At 35.1% G+C, this 22,823-nt stretch overlaps 4 protein-coding genes, 1 long non-coding RNA gene and 2 pseudogenes across 5 annotated transcripts; 1 reads left to right on the top strand and 6 right to left on the bottom strand.

The window, feature by feature from the left end:
* Window positions 1-270: 270 nt before the first annotated feature.
* On the bottom strand, window positions 271-3,368 carry LOC103831404 (annotated as a pseudogene).
* LOC103830270 (putative F-box/kelch-repeat protein At4g02310) lies at window positions 271-5,740 on the bottom strand. Its single transcript, XM_033275645.1, has 3 exons — window positions 1,868-5,740; window positions 1,274-1,772; window positions 271-480 (listed from the first exon to the last, which is right to left on the bottom strand). The coding sequence occupies exon 1, from the start codon at window positions 5,678-5,680 to the stop codon at window positions 4,592-4,594; it is 1,089 nt and encodes a 362-aa protein (XP_033131536.1). The 5' UTR covers window positions 5,681-5,740; the 3' UTR covers window positions 271-480; window positions 1,274-1,772; window positions 1,868-4,591.
* A 143-nt stretch (window positions 5,741-5,883) lies between these two features.
* Window positions 5,884-8,193, bottom strand: LOC103830268 (vesicle-associated protein 1-1). Its single transcript, XM_009106026.3, has 8 exons — window positions 7,937-8,193; window positions 7,789-7,859; window positions 7,614-7,695; window positions 7,423-7,538; window positions 7,182-7,340; window positions 7,035-7,088; window positions 6,553-6,630; window positions 5,884-6,232 (listed from the first exon to the last, which is right to left on the bottom strand). Exons 1-8 carry the CDS (start codon window positions 7,986-7,988, stop codon window positions 6,122-6,124), a joined length of 723 nt encoding a protein of 240 aa, XP_009104274.1. The 5' UTR covers window positions 7,989-8,193; the 3' UTR covers window positions 5,884-6,121.
* A 240-nt stretch (window positions 8,194-8,433) lies between these two features.
* On the top strand, window positions 8,434-11,265 carry LOC117126722. The gene is made up of 2 exons (XR_004449525.1): window positions 8,434-10,503; window positions 11,165-11,265. It is a non-coding gene; the product is annotated as an uncharacterized LOC117126722 (long non-coding RNA).
* Window positions 11,266-12,488: 1,223 nt separating this feature from the next.
* On the bottom strand, window positions 12,489-14,485 carry LOC103830267 (zinc finger protein ZAT9). The gene has a single exon (XM_009106025.3). It carries the CDS (start codon window positions 13,762-13,764, stop codon window positions 12,790-12,792), a length of 975 nt encoding a protein of 324 aa, XP_009104273.2. The 5' UTR covers window positions 13,765-14,485; the 3' UTR covers window positions 12,489-12,789.
* Window positions 14,486-14,928: 443 nt separating this feature from the next.
* On the bottom strand, window positions 14,929-16,071 carry EXPB5 (expansin-B5). The gene is made up of 4 exons (NM_001302070.1): window positions 15,927-16,071; window positions 15,726-15,838; window positions 15,447-15,631; window positions 14,929-15,286 (listed from the first exon to the last, which is right to left on the bottom strand). The coding sequence occupies exons 1-4, from the start codon at window positions 16,069-16,071 to the stop codon at window positions 14,929-14,931; spliced, it is 801 nt and encodes a 266-aa protein (NP_001288999.1).
* A 1,050-nt stretch (window positions 16,072-17,121) lies between these two features.
* Window positions 17,122-22,611, bottom strand: LOC103830265 (annotated as a pseudogene).
* Window positions 22,612-22,823: the final 212 nt, after the last annotated feature.

Genomic DNA, 22,823 nt, shown 5'->3' with positions numbered 1-22,823 from the left:
GCATTGCTTTCCCTACCGGATGCTCTTTGAATTGGTTGGTTATAACATATGCCTTCAACTTTCTCTTAGTTGTCTCCGAGGGATACGACTCCTGATTCAGCATATCCTCTGTTTTTCTCTGTTCGTTGCATCTCATATACTGTTCCTGAGATTGTACACGGCTTCTTTATTTTCTTCTCGTAGTTAAGACAGCATTGAATCATTTCTATATAATAGCTTCAGTGCTGTGTTAAAGAACTACATAGTTGGCGTTATGTGGACATCTGCTTATTTTGTTACTTGAAAAACTTAAAAGAAATGCCATTGAAACTGATGTCTATTGTTGATTCATCACAAAAATCCTTAGAAAGGTTACAACAAATCGTAAAAATCGAATGTTTCCTCGTTCCCGTTGGTGGTTCTCAGAGGTCAAGCAATAGCCAGGGCGAATATATCACCATTGATGTCCACTAAGCTTGCCAAATAGTAGCTGCTCTTCACCTGCACATTCATTTAGATCCGAATCATCATTACAGTTGAACCAATCTGGTCTGAGAATGGATATGGAGAAGATTTTGTACCTCCTCGAGCAACTTTCTAAAATATAAAGTCAAAATTATAAAAACGGAAAGGAGCTCACAAAGTCAAAGGCTAAGAACAAAACAAACTCAGAGCACCATTATCCCAACAACTCATAAAAGGTTGCTTAGTTATATAATAATAGTAATTAATAACTTTTTTTTGGTAAGCAACTTAGCTAAGCAACTTGATAATTTTCATCCTCCATTGCAAGGTTCTTATTTTAGGGATCTTAAAAATTTTACATTTTTTATTAAACTTAAACCTATGTCACTATCTTGTTGACTTTGAAGAAGATCAACAAAATTTAAATTCAAATATAGATTGGAATCCATTTTTGAATGTCTTAAGTACTAGACAAACTCAGACAAGCAAATAGAGAAGAAAGAAGTTTGATAGATGGAAGAGATAAAGGGAAGGGAAGAGAAGAAAGAAGATTAATAGAGGAGATAAACGCATTCATCACTCACAGAACCAAATGGACTTGACTTTTATCTGACTCATTAACCACACCGTAATTACGAAAGGGAAGAGAAGAAAGAAGTTTCTAGCAAACGATCACTTCTACTTATCACACAACCATATTTTACCTCTAACCAGGACATTAATTACACTTCAGCACACATTCATCACACAACCATAATCTAGTTCACTAAGAAAAACATTAACTATCAACCATAAAGCTTTCAATCAATTAAAAGAAGAAGACATTTACCTGTTTTGAGCTTCCTTCGTCTTGTACTCCTCTATTTTCAGCTTCCTTCGTCTTGTACCCTCGATCCACGCATGTTACAACACAAACACACAAAACAAACAGACACAAAGTCAGAACATATCTAAAACGATTTCAAGGACTGAAACAAGCAAACAAACACAAAGTCAGAACATATCAAAAACGATTTAATCAAACACAGAACATCAAATGAGATCATTCCATCTTAGTTCAAACAATTCCAAGTTGAAATAAACTTACAAACAAATCTATTTTCATCCATTCATCTTAATTGAAACAAAATTGCAAACAAATCATATTTGATCAATCCATCTCAAGTTGAAACATAAGCTTTACCTTCGCCGAGAGAGAGCTTCGACTCCACCGAGAGATAGCTCCGTCGCTGTCGAGGAGAGCTCTGTCGCCACCGATACACCGAATCGACGAGAAAGAGGGAAGGCTTCGTCTCTGCCGAGAGAGATATCTGTCGCCACCGATACACCTAACCAATAAATAACAAACGAAAAACAACCGATCAGAACAATAAGATTCATAATCTAAACACATGCAAAATCGAATAACACATGAACCGCTTACCTTTTGAATTGTGGAGAACCACCAAGCGAGAGGACCGTCACCGTCGAGAAGAACCACCATCGAGGTCGCAGACACGGAGCCACCGAGGAAGACGTCGCCGACGATAACAGAGCCACGGAGACGATTTCAATTCGCCTTTCGTCGGGAGAGAGGATTCGAAAGAGAGAGACAAAACCAAGATTGATCGCGTTTCACGCGTAACAGAAGCTCTCACCTCTCATATCTTGACACGTGCACACTAAAACACGGCGCTTCGCGGGCTTAATTAAGCGTCGTATTTTCTGTTTTCTTATTTTTTATATTTTTTTTAATGAAAATTACCTCTAACAACCCTCCTAAGCGCCTGCGATAAAGCTGCTTATGAAATAACTATTCACTGCCTGAACACACAACCTCTAAAAGCACTAAGAAAAAAAAAAGACAAGGGATTACTTATAATAATCTGTACGAACCATAAAATCTTTCATGTAGTAGTTAGAAGGAACGTCGGAAAGTAGACGGCCAGACCACTCGACAAGCCCTCGAATGGCTACGTTACTACTCCCATACAAATGCGATCATTGAGCGCCAAACCTCTCCATTGTTCACACTATGCCACAAAAACGCCAACTTTCCATTGTATTCAGCCATTTTGATACTAGAGACATAACCCTTGAACTTCTCCATTCTTTAGCCTTAGATTCATACCACATTAACCCAACATCATGGTAATGCATGTATAGCACGTTGTCCTGCTACCACACAGATAGTTTGACTGTTGAAGTCCTCAGCTCTTATAATTTGGCCACATGTACCATCTCTAGTGTCATAAACTATGACGTCCTTACCACCCATCACATATATTTTTCTGCCTAATGCTGGGGTTACCACAGACTTATTTATACAGTTCACTTTCGCACTAGGGTTGGGCGCGAGTTGCCAAGTTTGCGTGTTTAGGTCAAACGCTTGCGCTTGGATATCCTCGTAGTAACTTTTTCCACAAGTTCCTCCAAAAATGTAAATCTTGTCGTTAACTCGTCCCCACGGCTGCTTCATCTAAGTCTCAACACAGGCGACTTTGGACCATGAAGCAACTTTCCAGTACGCAACTTTCCAGACCGAGTGTTCAGGATCCGTATGTTTCTCCGAGCCGACCACAATGTAGATATCAGTACCCACCACAATAGGAGTTGTAGAGTAAGGCTCGAGGCGGAGAAGAAGGGAACGGGATCGAGGCCAAACGATTATGACTCTCAGTCTCAGTGAAAGTGAACCAATGATACGACGACTCATCCCAGGTTTCGTAAGAAGGATACGTTTCTCTAAAGCCAACGTAGAAGCGATCCTCTTTTCCCCGGAGAGATCGCGTTACCTGAAGCTCAAAGGAACGTACTAGAGATGGTAACTTCTTCTACACGCAAGAGAGAATTGGGTGATGCCGTCTAGGAACACGTGCTAAGACCGTAGACGTTTAAGATGACGGAAACGACCATGACGGTGCCTCGTTGGCCGTGGTAGACATCCTCTTACAAACCTTGTTTCTCTTTGAAGAAATCCTTTATCCTTTTCTCACTTGGAATCCTTTTATAACTACTATATTTCGTATTTTCTATTCAATATTATGATTGATTTAAATTGTACTCCCTCTGTTCTTTAAAGTTACATATTCTAGATTTTTCACACATCTTAATAAAACACATTAAATTTGCATAGTTTTTTGGGTTTTTTTTTCAATAATCTTAAGCCAATAAAAATATAACTAGTGTAATTAAGTCTTTTGAAGTTTGCAATTATTTAATAAAACATGTATTGAAAATATAAAAGATTGATTTTTTTGAAACAATTTTTTTCTTTAGAATATGTAATTTTAAGAAACAGATGGAGTATAATATTTTTAGAATTAGTATATATATATTTATAATGAATTTAAATAATTTTAAAAATATCTTAAATAAGGAGATTTTTAAAAAAACTCGCTATCTACCTTTCTAAATTTGGAAAACAGCCTCATCATTTAACCTTTTGAAAAAACAAATCTTATTTCTGTCTAACCATCTTAGAGGGCGAGTGCTGTGTTGGAAGTATTAGAGACAAGTCTCCGACATCAGAACTAGCTAGTATGTAAGATAGATGGGTCAATCCACGAAAGTGGGAGACTTGTCCCTAATAGGAAGTTGACTGCTATTAAGCTTTGATGGATACTGTTATCTCGTCTAGGGTCGGATTGTGACATCAGAGGAGTGTCCCAGCTCAGACTTAGAGGACGGTCAACGAGCATGTTTCTATATTGCTTTTGAGGAATTGTCTTTGTTCATGTGACATGCTGAATCAATTTTTTGCTCGCGAAATTAGTTGTTGTTACACTTTGTCTCTGTGTCTCTCTTGATATACCAGTATATCAGCTCGACCTTTCATTCAGATACGTCAAGATTTTATCGATGCTTCTAATCATGTTTGTTATGAAGATGAACATATAAAGTTTTCGATTGTGTTTGCTTTCATATTTTTAAATTTCTTTTGCCATGGAACCAATTCCATAAGCTCTATATTTTGTTAATCGCTCTTTGTAAACTTCAACCTTTATTTCTTTTCTTTTTTTTGGTCAAAACAACCTTTATTTCCAATTTACATTTTTAGCAACAAAAAAATGCTAATAACAAAACAAACTCAGTTATGAAACAAATATTCATTACAGGAACACAAAACCTCTAAAAAGCACTAAGAAAAAAAAGAGATAAGAGATCCCTACTTATAATAATCCGTACAAACCATGAAATCTTTCATGTCGTAGCTAAAAGGAACGTCGGAAAGTAGACGGTCAGACCACTCGACAAGCCCTCGAATGGCTACATTACTACTCCCATACAAGGCGATCATTGAACACCAAACCTCTCCCTTGTTCACACTATGCCACAAAAACGCCAACTTTCCATTGTATTCAGCCATTTTGATACTAGAGGAATAGCCCTTGAACTTCAGACCATGAACCACTCTCCATTCTTTAGCCTTAGATTCATACCACATTAACCCAACATCATGGTAATACATGTATAGCACATTGTCTACCACACAGATAGTTTTACAGTTGAAGTCCTCAGCTCTTATAATTTCGTCACATGTACCATCTCTAGTGTCATAAACTATGACGTCCGTACCAGCCATCACATATATTTTTCTGCCTAGTGCCGGGGTTACCACAGAGTTATTTTTACTATTCACTTGCATGCTAGGGTTTGGCGCGAGTTGCCAAGTTTGGGTGTTTAGATCAAACGCTTGCGCTTTGATATCATGGTAGCAACTTTGTGGACAAGTTCCTCCAAAAATGTAAATCTTGTCGTTAACTAGTCCCACGGCTGCTCCATGTCTGAACACAGGCGACTTTGGACCCTGACGCAACTTTCCAGACCGAGTGTCCAGGATCCACATGTTTCTCGAGCCGCCCACAATGTAGATATCGGTACCTACCATAACAGGAGTTGTAGAGTAAGATTTGAGCAGAAAAGAAGGGAACCGGATCGAGGCCAAATGATGATGACTCTCGGTGAAAGTGAACCAATGATACGACGAAGGATACTTTTCTCTAAAGCCGACGTAGAAGCGATTCTCTTTTCCCCGGAGAGATCGCGTTATCTGAAGCTCAGAGGAACGTACTAGAGATTGTAACTTCTTCGACACGCAAGAGAGAATTGGGTGATACCGTCTCGGAACACGTGCTATGACGTTTAAGATGATATCGTCTGGCAGTGACGAAAACGACCATGACGGTGCCTCCTTGGCCGTGGTAGACATCCTCTTACAAAGCTTGTTTCTCTTTAAATCACATCTCATCATCATTCGCTCTCTTGCTTTCTTATCATCAACACCAACACAAGCTTTCTTTATGTAAAGAAATCCTTTCTCCTTTTCCCACTTGGAATCATTTTATTATTACTATATTTCCTATTTTTTATTCAAAATTCTGATTTGGTTTAAATTTTATAATATTTTTAGAATTAATATATTTAAATATATATAATGGTCTGATACAGAAAAAAAAATGTTGCAATAGATAGAAAATAAATAAATAAAATCCAGATTTAGCGGACCATGTTATTGGTACCAAAAGTAAAATAAAAAGTTTTAAATAAAAACAAAGCAAAATGAGTTATTGACATTTTTCACTACAAATCAATCATCTAGAGACACCTTTCAGGTGAAATTGTCAAATACAAAGATAAAAGAAATAGTCTGTTTCCTTTGTTCTTCTTTCCTGTGTGGCACGAAGAACTCAGGTGGTTATGTGCTCTTCATAATGTATCCCAGAATTAGACCGATTAGTCCGACCAGAAGAACGTACATCAAAGGCATACCACTTTGGCCTCTCTTACTGTCACGTCTCAACTGGTCCTGCAGATCAACCAAATCTTTGTCAGAAAACAAACTCAACATCTAAATCAAAGCCTGTAAATTTTAAGACTTGCTTTTAATTTATGCCAAGGTTAGATAAATCAACCACTTTCATCCTAAATCCCAAGTAACTCATGCCTTTCTTGAATGTCAAATTAGAGAGAAAGTTAAAAAAAAAAAAAAAAAAACTCAAAACCAGCAGGCCCCTTCTTCGCAACACCATGAAAAAACACTGAAAATGCTAATAATCAAAGTAGTCACCTTATCGTTCTGAGATATATAAAAAAAAAACAAAAGTGACTCAAGTGAAAGTTCTTAACCAGTTCTCTTTGAAGTTTGTTGTTTAGTTGAATGGCAGACTGTTTTTCCTCGGTTAGCTTTGTGATGAGAGCCCTTACCTGAAATCACACAAAACACAAGCTCTTAATGGATACGTATATTGTAGAATCACTTGACTTGCTAGGTAACAGGTGCCACACACGAGCTAGTGGAATTTGTTTAGATTAAAAATATGCAAAAAAAGCATCCAGAAACTGATAAATAAGTAATGGGCTGGCTTGTTAAAGTGTAATGAACCTTTTAAGTAATCAACAAAAAAAAAAGATTCCAGACCTAATAAACCAGCTGTTAAGGCCAACTTTCCAATTAAAGTAGCTCCCAAATTGTAACTAGTGGCAACGTTTTGTTTAACAGAGCAAAAGCAAAGGACACTAACATTTGCACACAAGAAAATGAAGAAAACCAGACCGCAACGGATAGTTTCACATAGTTTTGAATGGTTGAAGAAGAATAGTGAAAGTACCTCAGATGTGTTTTCTTGAGGTTCAACCTTGTCCGCTGCTATAAATCTCTGAGACTAAAATCAAACACATGAGATGAGATGAGAAAATCTACAACAAGTAAAAGAGGAAATGAGATAATCTTGCCAGAGGCTGCTATATATACTTACAGAAAACTCAGAAGCGTGTCCTCCGTTATCAGAAACAGAAGCCCGTGGAGAAGAACCCTCTTCAGAACCTTCGTGAACCGGTGACGGTGGTTGTGGTGGTGCAACATACGTAACTCTCAGCTTAGTCTCCTCAACTAAATGCCCAGCCTCTTTGCTAAACTGCAAAGTTTCATCAAACAAAACTGCTTTAAGAAGCCAAAAACAAAAAAAAAACAAACCAAGATTGTGAATGGATCAGTACCATCTCAGGAGTGACTTCCTTGGCCGTGACACCAGGACTAGCAATCACACCTTGAAGTAGAAACTTGTCCTTGCATTGCATATCCGAAGGAGCTTCCTTTTGAGCTTGCATGGTCACTACACAAACAAAGGAGCTTGAAAGTTAACAACACATAAGGACACAATGCATAGAGAGAGAATGAGAGAACGGACCGAGAACTTCACAAGTGGACCTTGGAAGAACAACTCCAGTGTTAGGCCTTACGCAATACTTTTTCGGATTCGTTGTCTTAACCTAAAACACACACACACACAAAACGTGAAGCCTAAGAAACAAACGCAATAGATTTTTTTTTTTTTTAAAAGTTGTAAAGAGATTCATCATCACCTTGAAAGCTACATGATTGTCCGTCTTGTTGGTCAAGTAAAGAGAGCATGAGATCTGCTTCCTCAATTCAACTACAATCAAATTCAAAGAAGACGATCAGATCTGGGAAGCTTGTGAATCAATGAGAATCGATGCGAATAAGGCTTACAAGGGAATTGAAGATCGAGAGGCTCCACGTTGAGAAGCTCGCTGTTACTCATCGTGATCAGATCGCCGGAGATTTCAATTCGATTTTGAGTTTACCGGCGATTAGATCGTCCCGTGACGACGTCTCCGGTTCAGTCGTCGATCGATAACCGAGATCGAGAGAGAGGATCAAAGAGTGTGACATCGCTATTTGTCCTGTTCCGTGTTGAGGGTATTATCGTCTTTTCACTACAATATCATTATTTAATTTGAAACGCAAACGTGATCTCATCGCAAACGCGTTAAATAACTGACCTAATTAAAGGAGAGAAGCATTATGGAAAGCATTTCGGGTATCGGTTCGGGTATTTCGGATTTCGGGTAGTTTGGATAGGGGGCCAAAAGATCCATTTACTACTTGATATATTTTCGGTTCGGTTCGGATAGTTTCGGGTTCGGTTCGGTTCAGATAGTAAATGTAGGAACCGAAAAAAATCTGATTCTCATTTGGAACCGGTTCAGGTTCGAATAGTTCGGATATTTCGGATAATTCGGATAATTTGGATAAAATATCGGTTATTTAAGGTAAAATATTAAATTAGTAGAATGATTTAGATAAAAGATTTAAATATTTCAGATTACTTTGGATATTTCGGATAAAACTATTCGGATAGTTTCGGATATTTTCGGGTAGTTTGAATATTTTATAGTAATTTAGTTATCTTCAACTATTTTCAGATATTTTTAATAGAATTTTAAATTAAAAGTATATATTTAGCTATGTTATATGTATATATAATTAATATTTTTATATATTGGGATACCCGTTCGGTTCCGATTCGGTTTGGTTATTTCGGATATAAAAATATAGAAACTATTCGGATATTTGAGGGCATTGGTCCGGTTCCGATTTTAGGTATTTTGGTTCGGTTTCGGTTTGGTTCTTCAGTTCCGGTTATTTTGCAAGGCCTAATGGCAACATACAATAGGACCAATCTACTTTACGTTGTTTTATACGTCGAGATGGTTATAACATATGCATTTATTTTTTAACCTGTACCTAACTGATGCAGAGAGGAATGTGTGGTATGAATATAAAGAATATGGTTTTGTTACTATCAACAGCAGTAAATGCTATGCAATGAAGAGTTGAAGATCCTTATAATTTCTGACATGACTTCAAAGCTAAACGGATATCTATCTTTACTTGGAAGCAACATATTCTAGTTCATGACTTGTTGTATTAGATGTAAACAAAGCAACTCCCATGGATTTGCATCCCCAAGATCCCACCAAAAGACATGCCCACGACCACGAAGTATATAAACCACCCAAGCATGTGCGTTTACTTTGTAGAACTTTGTAAGCTTCATAGACAAGTAGTGTCAAACGCCAAACCGGGTGATTGCCAGTGCCATGTGAGGATCTTTATTAATCTCCGAACCAGGAGGAGAATGAAGTACGGGAATTAAAAAACAAGAAATACTCTATAATTTTTTTTGGTGCTAAATTAATACTCTATAATTTGTAGTTACAAGGTGGTTTGCCGTTACAAGATTGCGATGGATCTTTATGATGGCTCAAGAATCCACTATTAACATGGAAAAGGATTGCCTAGAGGTTGAAAATAAAAGTTATATCGATCAACAGAAGTACACTATGCACGTTGGAACCAGGGAAAACCGATTACAAATTAATATCGATAATAGTATGAATTCCTAAGGAGCAAAAAAGGCAAGTTGCTATCGCCGGTGGCATGAAGGACTCACTCAACTGTCTTCCTTGGTTCCACCCTTAATTTCATTAAGCAGATAGCTGTACATGATTTTCTCTATTATAATATAATGGACACTATAAATGAACTGTGTAAACTATAAAACGAGTATGAGTTTACAAAAAGAAAAAAAAAACTATAAAACGAGTCAAAGTGAATTGCCCCACACTACTATCACTTGAGTATTCCAAATATGATGTCGTACTGTCATACACTTTTTCTAAGTTATGCAGTATATCATAAGTTTCATACGTACCTAGTTGATAGATTTGTGTTAAGTACAAGTCATTATAATTTTTTGTTTCTCTAGATAAAACAAACTGAAGTTAGGAAATCACAAAAAGGAGCACTCGAATACATTACGTACAGAAGAAAATTAAATGAAGAAAAATTGAAGCTCAAGTAGGTGCATCGAGTCAGAGAGTCAATTTTATCACGCCCAACCAAACATCTATTCTTCGTGCTTCATTGTTTTAAACCACACTCAATGTGATTTGTCTCCTATATTTGTTTCGAATGTTATCAAAATAATAAGTCGTAAGGTTTCTATTTCAGCTTCTTTTTTTAGTACAACGTAAAGATGATATACTGAATTCAGCTTCTTTTTTTTAGTACAACCTAAAGATGATATTCCAACTAAAATCCCAAGTTCGCAAGTTAACCAAAGCTAAAAACAAAATATACGAACGATATATGTTTGTTTTTAATAAAATTATATATCATATAGATTAAACTCTATATAGACTCTAAACCTAAATTTAAGATTCCCTACAGTCTATGCAGTTTTTAAACTCTCAACTAGACAAACTAGCTTTGTCATTCCCTATGTTACATGGAAACGGAAGCGGGTACGTGGAAGCAGAAGCGTAAGAAAGCGCAGAAGCGAGATTTTTTAAAATATTAAGAATCGGGTACGTGTTGGAAGCGTATATCTATATCTATATCTATATATATATATAAATTTTTTAAAAAAATTAGGACTAAAATTATATTATTTAAATTTGAAATAAAACATTTATTCATTTATAATAATTTTAAAATGATTTTATATTAAAACTGTAAAAATACACATAATTTAGTTTACAAACAAATATTATATTAATTATTTTTAATACTTCATAAAAAATTGACACAATATATTTCAATATGTGCTATATCTTTAATAAAAAATCCCAATGCATAAAGAAAATTTATAGTATTATTTTTGATATTTGTATATTTATAACTTAATAATCATTACTATTAATTTTATTTTATATAGATTAAAACTATAGTTTTATATTTTATTGATATACATTGCATTTTTTTTTTAAAACGGAAGCGTGATTCCAAAACGGAATCGTAAGCTTCCAACAGGTTTTTAAAGAGAATATTTTAGAAACGTTTTGGAAGCGAGATTCCGCAAGCTTCCACAAGGTTCCGATTCCGGTTCCGAAGCGGGAAGCGGACGTCCGATGAAGCTTACGTGCAACGTAGGTCATTCCCTGTTGGTATCCAACTTTCGTCTGAGTGTTAATTAGAACAAAAAAGTTCTGAAAATATACAAATTTCGGATCCAAAAAATATCTAAAAGTATACAAAAGTAAAAACTAAAATCAAGATCATGTATTCAGGTCGTCTTAACCCGGTTTAGTCTTCGATAAGCATGAGTGCTTGTCTAATCAACAGCGACAAATTTGTGAAGTAAGCTATCAGTTGAGTAGACCAAACTAGCTCAACTTTTAATCGTATTTGTTTTGTTTACTTTCGGTTGAAGGTTTGGCCGTTGGGTGTGCTCTTGCTTTATTCTTTCATATGCGAATTTTAGTGAAGGTTAGTGTAAGTATCATGATCTTTTTGAACCTACGGCTGGCATCAAATGGGTTCACAATTTTATATAGTGAAGATGCATTTAATGAAAAATGATTATCATTTACTATTTGACTACAGTTTTTTTTTTTCCAATTCACACACTAGATTTTTCATTCCAACTCCAAACACTGTAATGCCTCCAAAATTTGGAAAATGATCATTATCAGACGAAATTATTTCAGGAGACTAATCTCACCAAATCCCAAGTAACTAGTCTGACCTAAGACATCGTGTGAGAGAATAGTCAAGCTTGCAATTACTTGGTACACAACTACTCTCAATCACAATGTGTCTGATTCTATTGGGGGTGGTGAAAGTTAGTGGGTTTTGCTTCAAGTCATAAGTAAAGAATAAAGTATACTCTAAGAATAATTCTACATTTGTGGTAGACCAAACGTAAATCTACTTATGCAACCAAGTCTTTTATACCAGTTTTACTAACCAATTATAAAATGAACTGAACCTAAGTAAGAATCAACTAAGAATTTGTGAAATAAAGAAAAAATAAAAACATTTTGCAGGATTGACCCTAAAGACAACGAATTATTGGTCTTGCTCTTAAATTTTGATGTATGGTTTCTAAATCATCAAAAAAAGTATATAGATAATTTTGCCTCCAAATTATAATTGTTTCAAGTTTTATAAATTTCAAAGATAACCCTAACCTTTTGTTTTCAAAATTTGGTATAGGCAAGTGATTCGAGTTTTTTTTTCGTTGCAAAAATTTGTGATATATAGGTACACTACAGATGTAATCTGAATATGAAGTTGGAAGTTCGAAGTAGGGCTTTATCGAAGTAACGTCTTCTTTACTACAAGACTATAATATCTTTAGACCTTGAAAATGATTCTTATCTTTGCAGATCCTTGACTAACTCTAATACAAGAAACATGAGACAAGTCAAGTACTCAAGTGGGCACTATTTAGTAGTTTTCAATAACAAAGTAGTAGTAAGAACTCCCCAAAATTATAAAATATTATACAGCATAAACATATACATGAGAAGTTTATAAACCAAGCTTATTTGATTGTTCTTTGATTGATATGGTTAGGCAACACGACGTGAGGCCAATACGAAAAAAAGAATTGGCGTTAGAACATGTAAAAGTGGCCTCCTTTGCATTTTAAATGACATTTTTCTAGTTCAACTTCGACCCCAACAATATTATAAAAAAAAGATTCAAACTTTACGAAAATTTGGACGACCCGAATCACGCAAAGCCTGTTATTAGTTACCTTTATTCAGTATTTACTGAAACACAACAGAGACTTCTTCTTCATCGGTTGGTGCAGGAAGATTAAGATCTATCGTCCTCTGTTTCACTGAATCCACTCGTACTTGATGATGATGATCTACAGACAAGTTCCCAATTCCATGAGATCTCTTGTGACCTCCAAGTGCTTGTCCCGATGCAAAAACCCTAAGACATATCGGACATTCATGGATTCTCTTCTCTGGATACTCTGTTTCGCTTCTTTGCTCTGTTTTGTTCGAAACTCTGTTCTTCTTGTGGCTTGCTCGGTGCCCACCTAATGCTTGATAAGATTTAAACACTTTCCCACAAGTCTCGCACGTGAATCTTCCTTTCTTGCTCGATGTGTTGTGACCTTCTGATGCTTCTGTCTCGATCTCTTCAACTACTTCTTTGTTACTGCTAGCTTTGTTCTTCTTCTTCTTCTTCCATTTGTCTCTCGAGAGCAGCATGAGACAAAAGGCGAGATCTTCCTCCGTCGTTGTGTCAGAAGCTGAGCTTTGAGGAGGTTCGCACTCAGGCTCGGTCTTGTAACCGAGTTGACTCGTCTTCCTCTTCTTGGCCGCGAACGTTTCCATTTTCCGAGTTCGCTTGGATCGTTTACGTGTCGGGTTCGTAATATTCCTCGACGACTCTGTCTCGCTTTCATTGTCTTCCATCATCGGATGCTTGTTATCTCTCAACCCATTTCTCTTGTCCTCTTCTTTTTCAGAGGAAGACGAAGAAACATCTGACTCTGTCTCATCATTGAGTTGACTCGCCCTTTCCCCTTCCTCGTCTTGAATGCTAAACTTATGAAGACTCGGCATGTGAGATCTCATGTGACCACCTAAAGCTCTTCCATTGAAGAAGCTCTTAGAGCAAAACCTACACTTGTAGTAGCTCTCCATCTTCAATAACAAATAGGGAGAGCAAGAAGAAGAAGAAGAGGAGAAGAAAAAAAGGTGAAGAGAAGTGGAATCTACAAGCATTCCTCCCCACGAATAAGGTTTAAAATATATATATTTGTATGCAACACGCTCAAGAAGATTATAAAAAACAACTAAATTAAATTTGTTTATTTATCTCTCTGTTACTGTTTAGCAAAACTTGGTTTAATTTTGATCTATAAAACGGAAAGTGGAGAAAGCTCTAATTAAAGCGTATGCATGAAGGACAATGTAACATGCGAGCCTTGCCCGTTTCTGCAAACATTTTCTTAAGTTTCCTGATTTACCCTTCTATTTAAGTTGTGTTACAAAAATAGTTAAAAAGTCATCTGTTCACAAGAAATAGCAGACGCAACGCAGCTGGCTTTTGCCTATTTTTAGGTCCTTGTTTTTAAATTTTCGCCTAAATATAAAATAATCTACGTGAAACCATTTAAGGGTATTTTCGGAATTTTGGCGTTGGCTGTTGTTAGAAAGTCTTAGGGGAGGAAGGGTTTGTGGTTGTAACGACGGACCAAACGTTGTCCAAAAATTCAGGCTCAATTCAATGTGATTTGACCAGCTTACAAGTTATTCACAACAGATTCAAAATACGTTTATGGCATATGAATTTAAAGCTTAATTGCATAGAATCATGATAGATAAAACCAGAACAACATGTGACGTGTTCCTTTTAATTTGGCTATGTCTTGGTTAGAATAAGGTACCGTTGTGTTAGGAAGAAGAATAAGTCAAGATGCCATAAAGTTGAGCAAACCCATTACCATTTTAGATATTTTTGTAATACACAAAAGATTACATTGTATATTTTCCGTTCATAACGCGTTTTAACTTTTAACCTAAAAAAATCTTTGTATAGTTAGGTGGTTAACAACAAAGAGACTTTCTAAGTGAATTTGAGATCTTTATTTACCAAACTTGTGAAAAGGTAGTGGTAGTTTTTTGCTAATTGTGTTATGTAAACCACTTGACGCGTCTCCTAGATTGGTCCGATCCGGTCTAAAGACTCTGTTCCACATTAAAAATGAACCAAACCGGTTTATATTTATAAAATCATGGGCTTTGTAGGCCATCTGACTACAACTCTTAGCCCATATGAAGTACAAAACCAATGTTACAATTATCAAAATAATTTACTATCAACCGCAAATTCAACAGCCTCATGTTTTTTCAAACATTACTATTTGTTTGAAGGGCAAAAATCAATCACTTATTTTTCTTGTGACTGTCTTTCTTGGGAGTGGCGAAGTTAACGAGAGAATGGTAAATAGCACCGGGACTCCAATTCTCCGGGATAACAGCTTTAGCAACAATCACTTTTTTGGTCACGGCAGAGGTAAGTCGGACGTTGAACGGACCTTTCAATGCACAGCCTGGGTTAAGTTTCCAAACGGCGGATCTCATCTCCTCCATTTTCAAGTATTTTCCACCGGCCGGTTGAATCTCCACGCATGCGAAGTTTCCATCACCGTTTGCAAACTTAACGGCGAACGACATGTAGTAAGGATTTGCTCCGGCGTCGACATGAATAGCTATTTTACTCTTAGGATGTTTGCAACATGCACTGCATAACATAAACATGCAACGTCCATAATGTACATGAGTAAACTTAATTGGTTTGTGTAAAGTTATTGAACCAAACCAAATTGAACTAATTTCTATCCGACAATCTTAACTAAATTAAACCAACCAATTTTTTTACAAATTTCATTAAAAATACGTACCGTTTGTACCTAACCTTGAGTTCTCCAAGGTTACGTAATTCATCGCCTTTGCCACGTTTGGCCAATGCACCAAATGCCTTACCGCTAAGATCAAAATGGAACGCCTCCTTCGTGCAGCCGGCACACTCATCTGCTATCATTACCTTGATCGGCTTTTTGGTGCATAATGGATGGTCACATACAAGCTAAAACGTTACATGTATACGATATTAGTGTAGTCACAATATGATATTCGATTAATTGTAAATTATTAATTTATTATATATAAATATTAAATACCCTATAACATGCCCCACAACCCGTTCCATCTTTGAATAATGAAGGTCCTCCGGCTGAAACCATACATTGGTAAGGGTGTTTTGCCACTGCATCACCGAATCCACAAGCCCCTCCTATATATATATAATAATGTTTTAAGAACCGGTTTTAAATATGAAAAATGTTTTCAAACTTTAGGTTTTCTGGATCAATTAAAATTACCTGTGGTGCCAGGACCTTCTCGGTCACCATACCAAGTGATGCCGGCGCTGTTCCAGCGGGTATTATTATGGCAAGAACATGGCTTCAATGAGATTGCAAAGAGAGCAACGATAAAGCAAAAATATTTGCCTGAAAATAATGCCATGTTTCTTGAAAGAATGAAGGGTTTTGTTTTGTTGTTGTTGGAGAAAAACCAAACTTAAATAGTTTCTAGATTTTCAACTAAAAATACATTATCCTAAATTTTAGCAAAACCAAATCTTAAAAAGGCTATTAAAACATATGATGAGCTTTTGTTATTTTAGAAACTAAAACCAATAACAGAACTATAACCGTTCAATGAAAGTTTATTTTGATTTATTGGTGGAGGTTAACTTTATGAACATACACGATGGGGGAAACATATAATAGGTTTTGTTAACTTTTCAAAGTTATATTTACGTTCATTTAAATTATGGTGTGCCAGGATACATACATCAACTCCCATTATTATCAGAATTTTTAAAATTGCTTAGTTTTCTATACTGACGATCAAGTGAAGCCCTTATAAATTTTTGTTAATAGTTTTCTTAACATAATGCAGTTTCTACGTAATCTAATTCAAAACTATGTCTAACTAGTTAAAGAATTTCAGTGTCATTGCTAAATTGTATAATTGTGAGAATAAACATAAATTATACAATTACTGTTGAAAGTTTCAAATGAAAATGTTTTCAATATTATTCGCATGAGAATAAGAAAGATACAATGATAACTTGTGAGTTTCTCTTGGTCTCCTACATCCGAATATGGGATAGATTCAGTTAATCTGAAACTAAAATCTCATAATAATTAAGAAAAATTGTGGGACAAAAATATAAAAGAAAGAGAAAGTTTAATAATATATCAACTTAAAAACTATTGATAATAATGTATCATTGAAACCTGCCGATTAATCAATCATTATATACACCACATCAGCAAATTCTAACACCAAATCAGCAAATTTTATCTTTAGCATTCATATAGTTATATGTACTAAATGAATAACTTGGATATTTTCAAAACATGAAGAAAAATATGTGTGTTATTGTCTAATATAATATTTTGTGAATATGCTTCTATTACTTTTAAGTCAAATAATATTTTCATTGCTATTTTCCGATTTAAACCCTTTTTTCTAGCTCTCATGCAAATTCTCTTGCTTAGATGAAAAAAATGAAACACTATTCTCAAACTCAATTGATATTGAATCTAATACAATGCTCGTACTTACATCATTGCTCATCTCTACACATCTATATTTATATTTGCACAAAGACCATAGAAAACACTATTAAACTCTAACCAACAAGTTTGTCACTAAAACATCATCATCACAAGTACAAAGCGACAAAAAATAAAATTTATTTGTCTACAACAAGATTCGAGCAAACTGATGATGATGATGGTTAATTAGGATCTTGAACGATCATTTGTCCGGATTTAATTTCTTCCGCGCAACGTAATGCCTTCTCAATCCGATAACCTCCTCCAAAACTAACCTCTCTTTCAAGATGACAACAATAACTCTCGAACACACTCACATTAACATGTAGCTTGAATCCCATCAAGAACAGAAACTCTAACTCTAATCTGTTCAAATCTTCTGTCTCCAGTCCACCTACTTTGGCGAAATATGAATTTCTGTAATTCCTGAGAGACATAGAAGGAAATAAATTTAGAGAATTAATCTAATTAAGCAAAATGTATATTTTCTTTAAAAGTTTTTTTTTTAAATAAAAATTTTCTGGAAAAGGACAGAAATGTAAAATGAGCTAAGAAAAATCGAAACACTTACAAATCCTCGACGTATTTAGAAGCGATCATGATGGTGGTGATGAGGAGACGATGTACATTGGTGAGACTGATTTTAAAACCGGGATTGATTTGACAGAACCGGTCAATGTAGACATAAGCCACCACGTAAACCGAAGGACCGGCTTTAGTGTACCGGAAAATCCTCTCAAGGTACGATTGTATAGTCAAGTCGGGGATTTCACGGCAATCAAAGATATGGGTTTTGCCACCGCCGCATGAAGAATAACACGCCGGCGACGCTCTCCGACTAATCCTCTGGTTCCGAGTTAAAGTTCTGTCGATCAGAGACGAGAGTAGAGAGATAACCAGAGGTGTCTTGGAGTTGTCTTGGTAGGAGTAAGAGTATAGATCAGACCGGAGTTCTCTTGGAGAGATAATTAGAGAATTAGAAACAGCCATTGATAGGTAGAGTTAAGATGATGTTTTGTAGTGATGTAATCGAAGATGAAGTGAAATGGGATATGTGTGTTGAGGTTTATATAGGTCTTCGAATGTAGTCAATCAGGTACCTTCCTCTTCTTGTCTTAACCTTCGTGTGTGTTAAATAGTATTCTAGTAATAATTATTATATTATATACTTTTTTGAACAAAACTATTTATATACTCTATTAACAATAAAATTTAGTTCGTAAATGCACGGTAGGTCAAAGACAAGCTTTTTAATCGTAAATTGTTTGCTTATGTATATATATAAAACAAGTTTATGTATAAACTAAAAATTTATGAGAAAACAATTTTTTATTTGTGGGATTAATTATGTGCGTCTAGGTTATCTTAATGTGATTTATCGATAGTTATATACAAATAAATGAATGTAATGGATTCATAAAAAAATATTATAGGCGATCAAAAATTTATACTATGAATTGAATTGTACAGATTTTACTTCATCTGAAATAGATGCAATATCACAAAATACACAAACAAACAAGTACAAATCTCAGAAACACGGAAATAAAAACAGACCAAAAACATATTTAAATATGTATCCCTATATACATCTGCAAGAGTTTTTTCAAATGGAATGTTATGGAAAAGAGAAACGACATCGATCTTTGGAGTCTTCTGGAAGGTGGAAAGAAGCTACTTAAACAAGCAAATTCTCTTTTGATTTATTAAAAATAAAATAATCTTGAAGATTTATGTGTCTCTCTTTTGTAAGCTAACGTACAGATATAACAGCTAAGCATTTTCTTTAATAATGTATTCAGTAACCAAATTCAAAGTACTTCGAATAAACAAATCCCATAAACTATATGAACCAAATTAGCATCGCCGCCGACAGTTTGGTGAAGGTGAATCGAAAGTCAGCTTAGTTGAAACTCTCGGCGACAGAGAGGCTTTGTTCGGACGTACAAATTTTCATGTGTCCCACCTGATGACCCGTGTATTTTATGTCACACTTGTGAATCTCGTCAACTCTTGGTCGCCTAGTTTGCGATACCACAAGGCGACCCACACGCACGGTTGCTCAATCACCTATGTTATGTGAAGTCGAATCGATGATATATAGACCAAAGTAGTACAAATTAGATCATTTCAGTCCTGATGCCAGAACTTACCATTCACTGACTTATGTCATCCGTCTGATTTTCGGCAACCCCTGGTCGCAAAGTTTTGTTTCGTAATTCGTTTTTTTCAGGGACTATGTAATCTTTGTGTCATTGGTTTCATGGTTGAAACTATGTAATCTCGGCCAGTAATTAGGGCTTGCTACTGCCTGGATAAGAACTTTGTTACAAAAAAATAAACTGTTTCGACAAAACGGTATATATATTTTATATTAAACAAGAACACTAACTTGGGAATATTAACATGTGGTTAGTCTGGATCCACTTTGGTGGAAATCAAAATATCCATGTATAATTCAAAGAAAAAAAAAACACATTAACAAAGTTGCATACAAGCTTTATCTTAATTATGTAGTTAGATATATACAATTATACAAGTTTTTTAATTCCAGTTAAATGGTATTTTACGTACAAAACGATAATACTGAACATCAATCATCTCACTATATAATGCTCATCAGCTCATCATTTTTAAAAAGATCCCACCGTCTTAACCACAGGGTGGTGGGCTAGTGGTCTTGAGGTAGTTAACACACCAATACGGACCCGGGTTCGAATACCCCCTGTGGCCACGGAATGCTTTACGCCCTCCCCAAGTTTAAAGTTATCGCGGCGTTGGTGCTGGGTCCTTGGGTAATGGGTATTAGTGCCGGCTGGTTCCGGGCCAGGGGGATTAGATGGTTGGCAATCGGAAACCATGTGCGGATTACGGGTCTTTGGGCAAACGGAAACCACGTGCGGATTACGGGTCACCTTTGAACCTCCTGTTAAAAAAAAAAAAAAAAAAAAAAAAAAAAAAAAAAAGATCCCACCGTCTAAATAGGTAGGTAATAATATACTTGTAGCTATCAAGAATACATTGCATGTGCAATGCATATATTGACTTGAGACGTACCGAGTTTTCAACCTTATTGATCAAGCTACTATCGTCTTTTTTTTTGTGCGACAGGCTGACAGCTACTATCGTCTTTATGGAAATACCTAGTTTATCTAGTGATGTAGAAACTATATACGTCGTTCTTTTTCCTTTGTTTATTTTTGTGTGGTTAAGTAAAATCGATAGAAAACAATATTCTATCTACTCGTTTAGTCGTATATGGATGATATAAATGATGTAAAGTCGAAAAAGAAGCTGCCAGTCTACCACTACCTTACGAAACTAACCCATCCATATATAAATTTGATATACACACTTATATTTTTCTTTAACATCTAAAAATGAATATATAAAATGAAGTATTGTAGTAGGAATGATTGCTGAAAGCAAACAAACAAAACCAAACGTTGGGGAAAGCAGTTTTTACATTTATACGTCATTGTCTTCTTATGTAAATATTAACATGTATGTCTGTGATATCCCTACACCATATTAATTAGAATGACAAGAAGTTATGTTCTTTCTACTTTTCAACAAACTATACACACTGGTTTTGTTGGAGCGTAGTGTTTATACGCGGCGACGTATATTCATATGCTTAGACGTATATATATTTTCAAACTTAATATTTTTTTTATTTTTTGGTAAATTGTTATATTTGCAAACTTATTATTTTCACATATGTCGTTGGATTCTTCCTTTTTCGGTGGACTCTGATGTGTTTAATTATGTGTCACTACAAACGAAATATAAAATATATTTCAATTGATAACTATATGAAATGATGCAATTAAACTCGAAATTTTTATTAATAAACTTTCAGTTGTTTATGTTATATATACAGGTAACACGTATAAATTAACTAATGGCTTATCAGATGCCAATCAGCACTTATCTTTTGTTAATTTGACCATTTACGATATCTTTTACTTATTTATATATGATACATCTAGTAAATCGTAGTCACGACCTATGTAAAATGATAATGCTTTTAAAATGCTATACGTACTTACGGTAGTTACATGTACGTATTGGTTTCCTCTCTTTAAAATGCTAAACCTTTTAATTAATTTAAATCCACGTATAGGGATTTGTATTCACTTGGAGAAACAAACTTTTGTCGGGATGATTAATAGTGGAAATACGTAAAAGTTTTCGTTGTGGAGCTATGTCGCTGTTGACGGATACATATGCATTTTAAGTAGTCAACAGGCTGGGCCCATAAATGGAAATGAAAATACATGGGCTTGGCCTCAAGCTTGAATAGTCATACCAAGTTGTTTCTTTTTTTTAACAACTGTATTTATTTATTCAGATATATGAAAATTACATAGAATGTATAAACAATAACAAGAAATACATTGAAAGACATAAATACCAAGTTGTTTCTTATCAACAAGCAGTGGGCTATATAAGTATATAGTAATTTTTCTTCCAACTACCCAAAAAACTGTTTAATTCCTATTTACATATAACTTTTTTCAATTGAATGTTAAATTGAATTCAAAAAAAAAAATCTTGTTACATCAAGGGTGTTCAAATTTTAGTTTATGAAACTATATTCTTCTATCATATCTTTGCAACATCAGTTTTGAATAAAACTTTGTCTCGATTCAAACCAGAAAGCCATCTCCCCAATCAACTCTTTGTTCCCCTTCCTCTGTAAAAGGGTAAATCTATTTCTCATATTTTTATCCAGGCTCTTAATCAGAACTTCACTCGGTGATGGGAGTTCATTATGTCTTCTCATATTCCTTTCCATTCAAATAGCATGTATTGTAGACTGCAATATGTAGCGAGAAATATTTACTCTGCTTCAATTTACATTCGCAGTAATTAGTCTAACCATACTTTCCCATTCCACTGTGAACTGATGCATTATCCCTTTCATTAATTAATGTTTCCCACACTTGTCTTTGTCTTGAGTAAGGACACTTAAAAAATAAGTGATCAATGGTCTCCAAGGGTTCTTGGCACAACACACATGATGCATCGCCATCCAAGTTACAAAAGCGTACTTTGGGGTTGAATGCTTGAACCACATAGCAGGATGCCAAGTACTTTGGGGTTGAATGCTTGAACTACATAGCAGGATGCCAAGAACAGAGTTGATGTTTCTCTTTAATATTGAGCCAAGTTTCCTGAGTAGAAAACTACATATACATTTCTTAAAATCTGAATATATATGAAAATATATTTTTTTGATCAAAATGAAAGAAAAAATTTTAACCTCAATAATTTTTAACCCAACTTGTAAAAAATAATTTTAACTTAAATTTCTCCAAATGTTGTTCTTATTATGAACATTGGTTTCATTGCTTTCGTTGATGTTCTTCATCATTTCATGTCATGGGCAAGCTCTACTGTTTTCAAGACAAGAGCAAATGTAAAAGAACAAGCAAGCAATGTCTTACATTTTTTTCTCAGTACAGTCACTTCATATTCATGTTCTTTAGTTCTGTTTTTTGTCTTTGACAGCGAAGCTGATTTAATTTATTATTTAAATAAGATCAACTTGATTTTCATTTGACCATGATAAGTTTCTTTAAGAAATCATTAAAACGAATGGCCTCGCGAGTTCTCATGATGTAAATCAACTTCTCAAGCATG

Source organism: Brassica rapa, chromosome A07 (genome assembly GCF_000309985.2).
Source record: "Brassica rapa cultivar Chiifu-401-42 chromosome A07, CAAS_Brap_v3.01, whole genome shotgun sequence".
Classification (NCBI taxonomy): domain Eukaryota; kingdom Viridiplantae; phylum Streptophyta; class Magnoliopsida; order Brassicales; family Brassicaceae; genus Brassica; species Brassica rapa.
Note: the sequence above shows the minus strand (reverse complement) of the source record. Positions and strands in the feature narration are given on the sequence as shown.

Excerpts from the sequence above, each read along its gene's own strand:
- LOC103830270 (XM_033275645.1), bottom strand. The coding sequence starts at position 5,680 with ATGATGATGAGATGTGATTTAAAGAGAAACAAGCTTTGTAAGAGGATG.
- LOC103830268 (XM_009106026.3), bottom strand. The coding sequence starts at position 7,988 with ATGAGTAACAGCGAGCTTCTCAACGTGGAGCCTCTCGATCTTCAATTC. Across the intron at positions 7,089-7,181 it reads GACACGCTTCTGAGTTTTCT|TCTCAGAGATTTATAGCAGC; the intron begins GTAAGTATATAT and ends GTTTGATTTTAG. Across the intron at positions 6,631-7,034 it reads CTCAAGAAAACACATCTGAG|GTAAGGGCTCTCATCACAAA; the intron begins GTACTTTCACTA and ends GTGTGATTTCAG.
- LOC103830267 (XM_009106025.3), bottom strand. The coding sequence starts at position 13,764 with ATGCTTGTAGATTCCACTTCTCTTCACCTTTTTTTCTTCTCCTCTTCT.
- EXPB5 (NM_001302070.1), bottom strand. The coding sequence starts at position 16,071 with ATGGCATTATTTTCAGGCAAATATTTTTGCTTTATCGTTGCTCTCTTT. Across the intron at positions 15,839-15,926 it reads AGAAGGTCCTGGCACCACAG|GAGGGGCTTGTGGATTCGGT; the intron begins GTAATTTTAATT and ends ATATATATATAG. Across the intron at positions 15,632-15,725 it reads GTTGTGGGGCATGTTATAGG|CTTGTATGTGACCATCCATT; the intron begins GTATTTAATATT and ends GTAACGTTTTAG.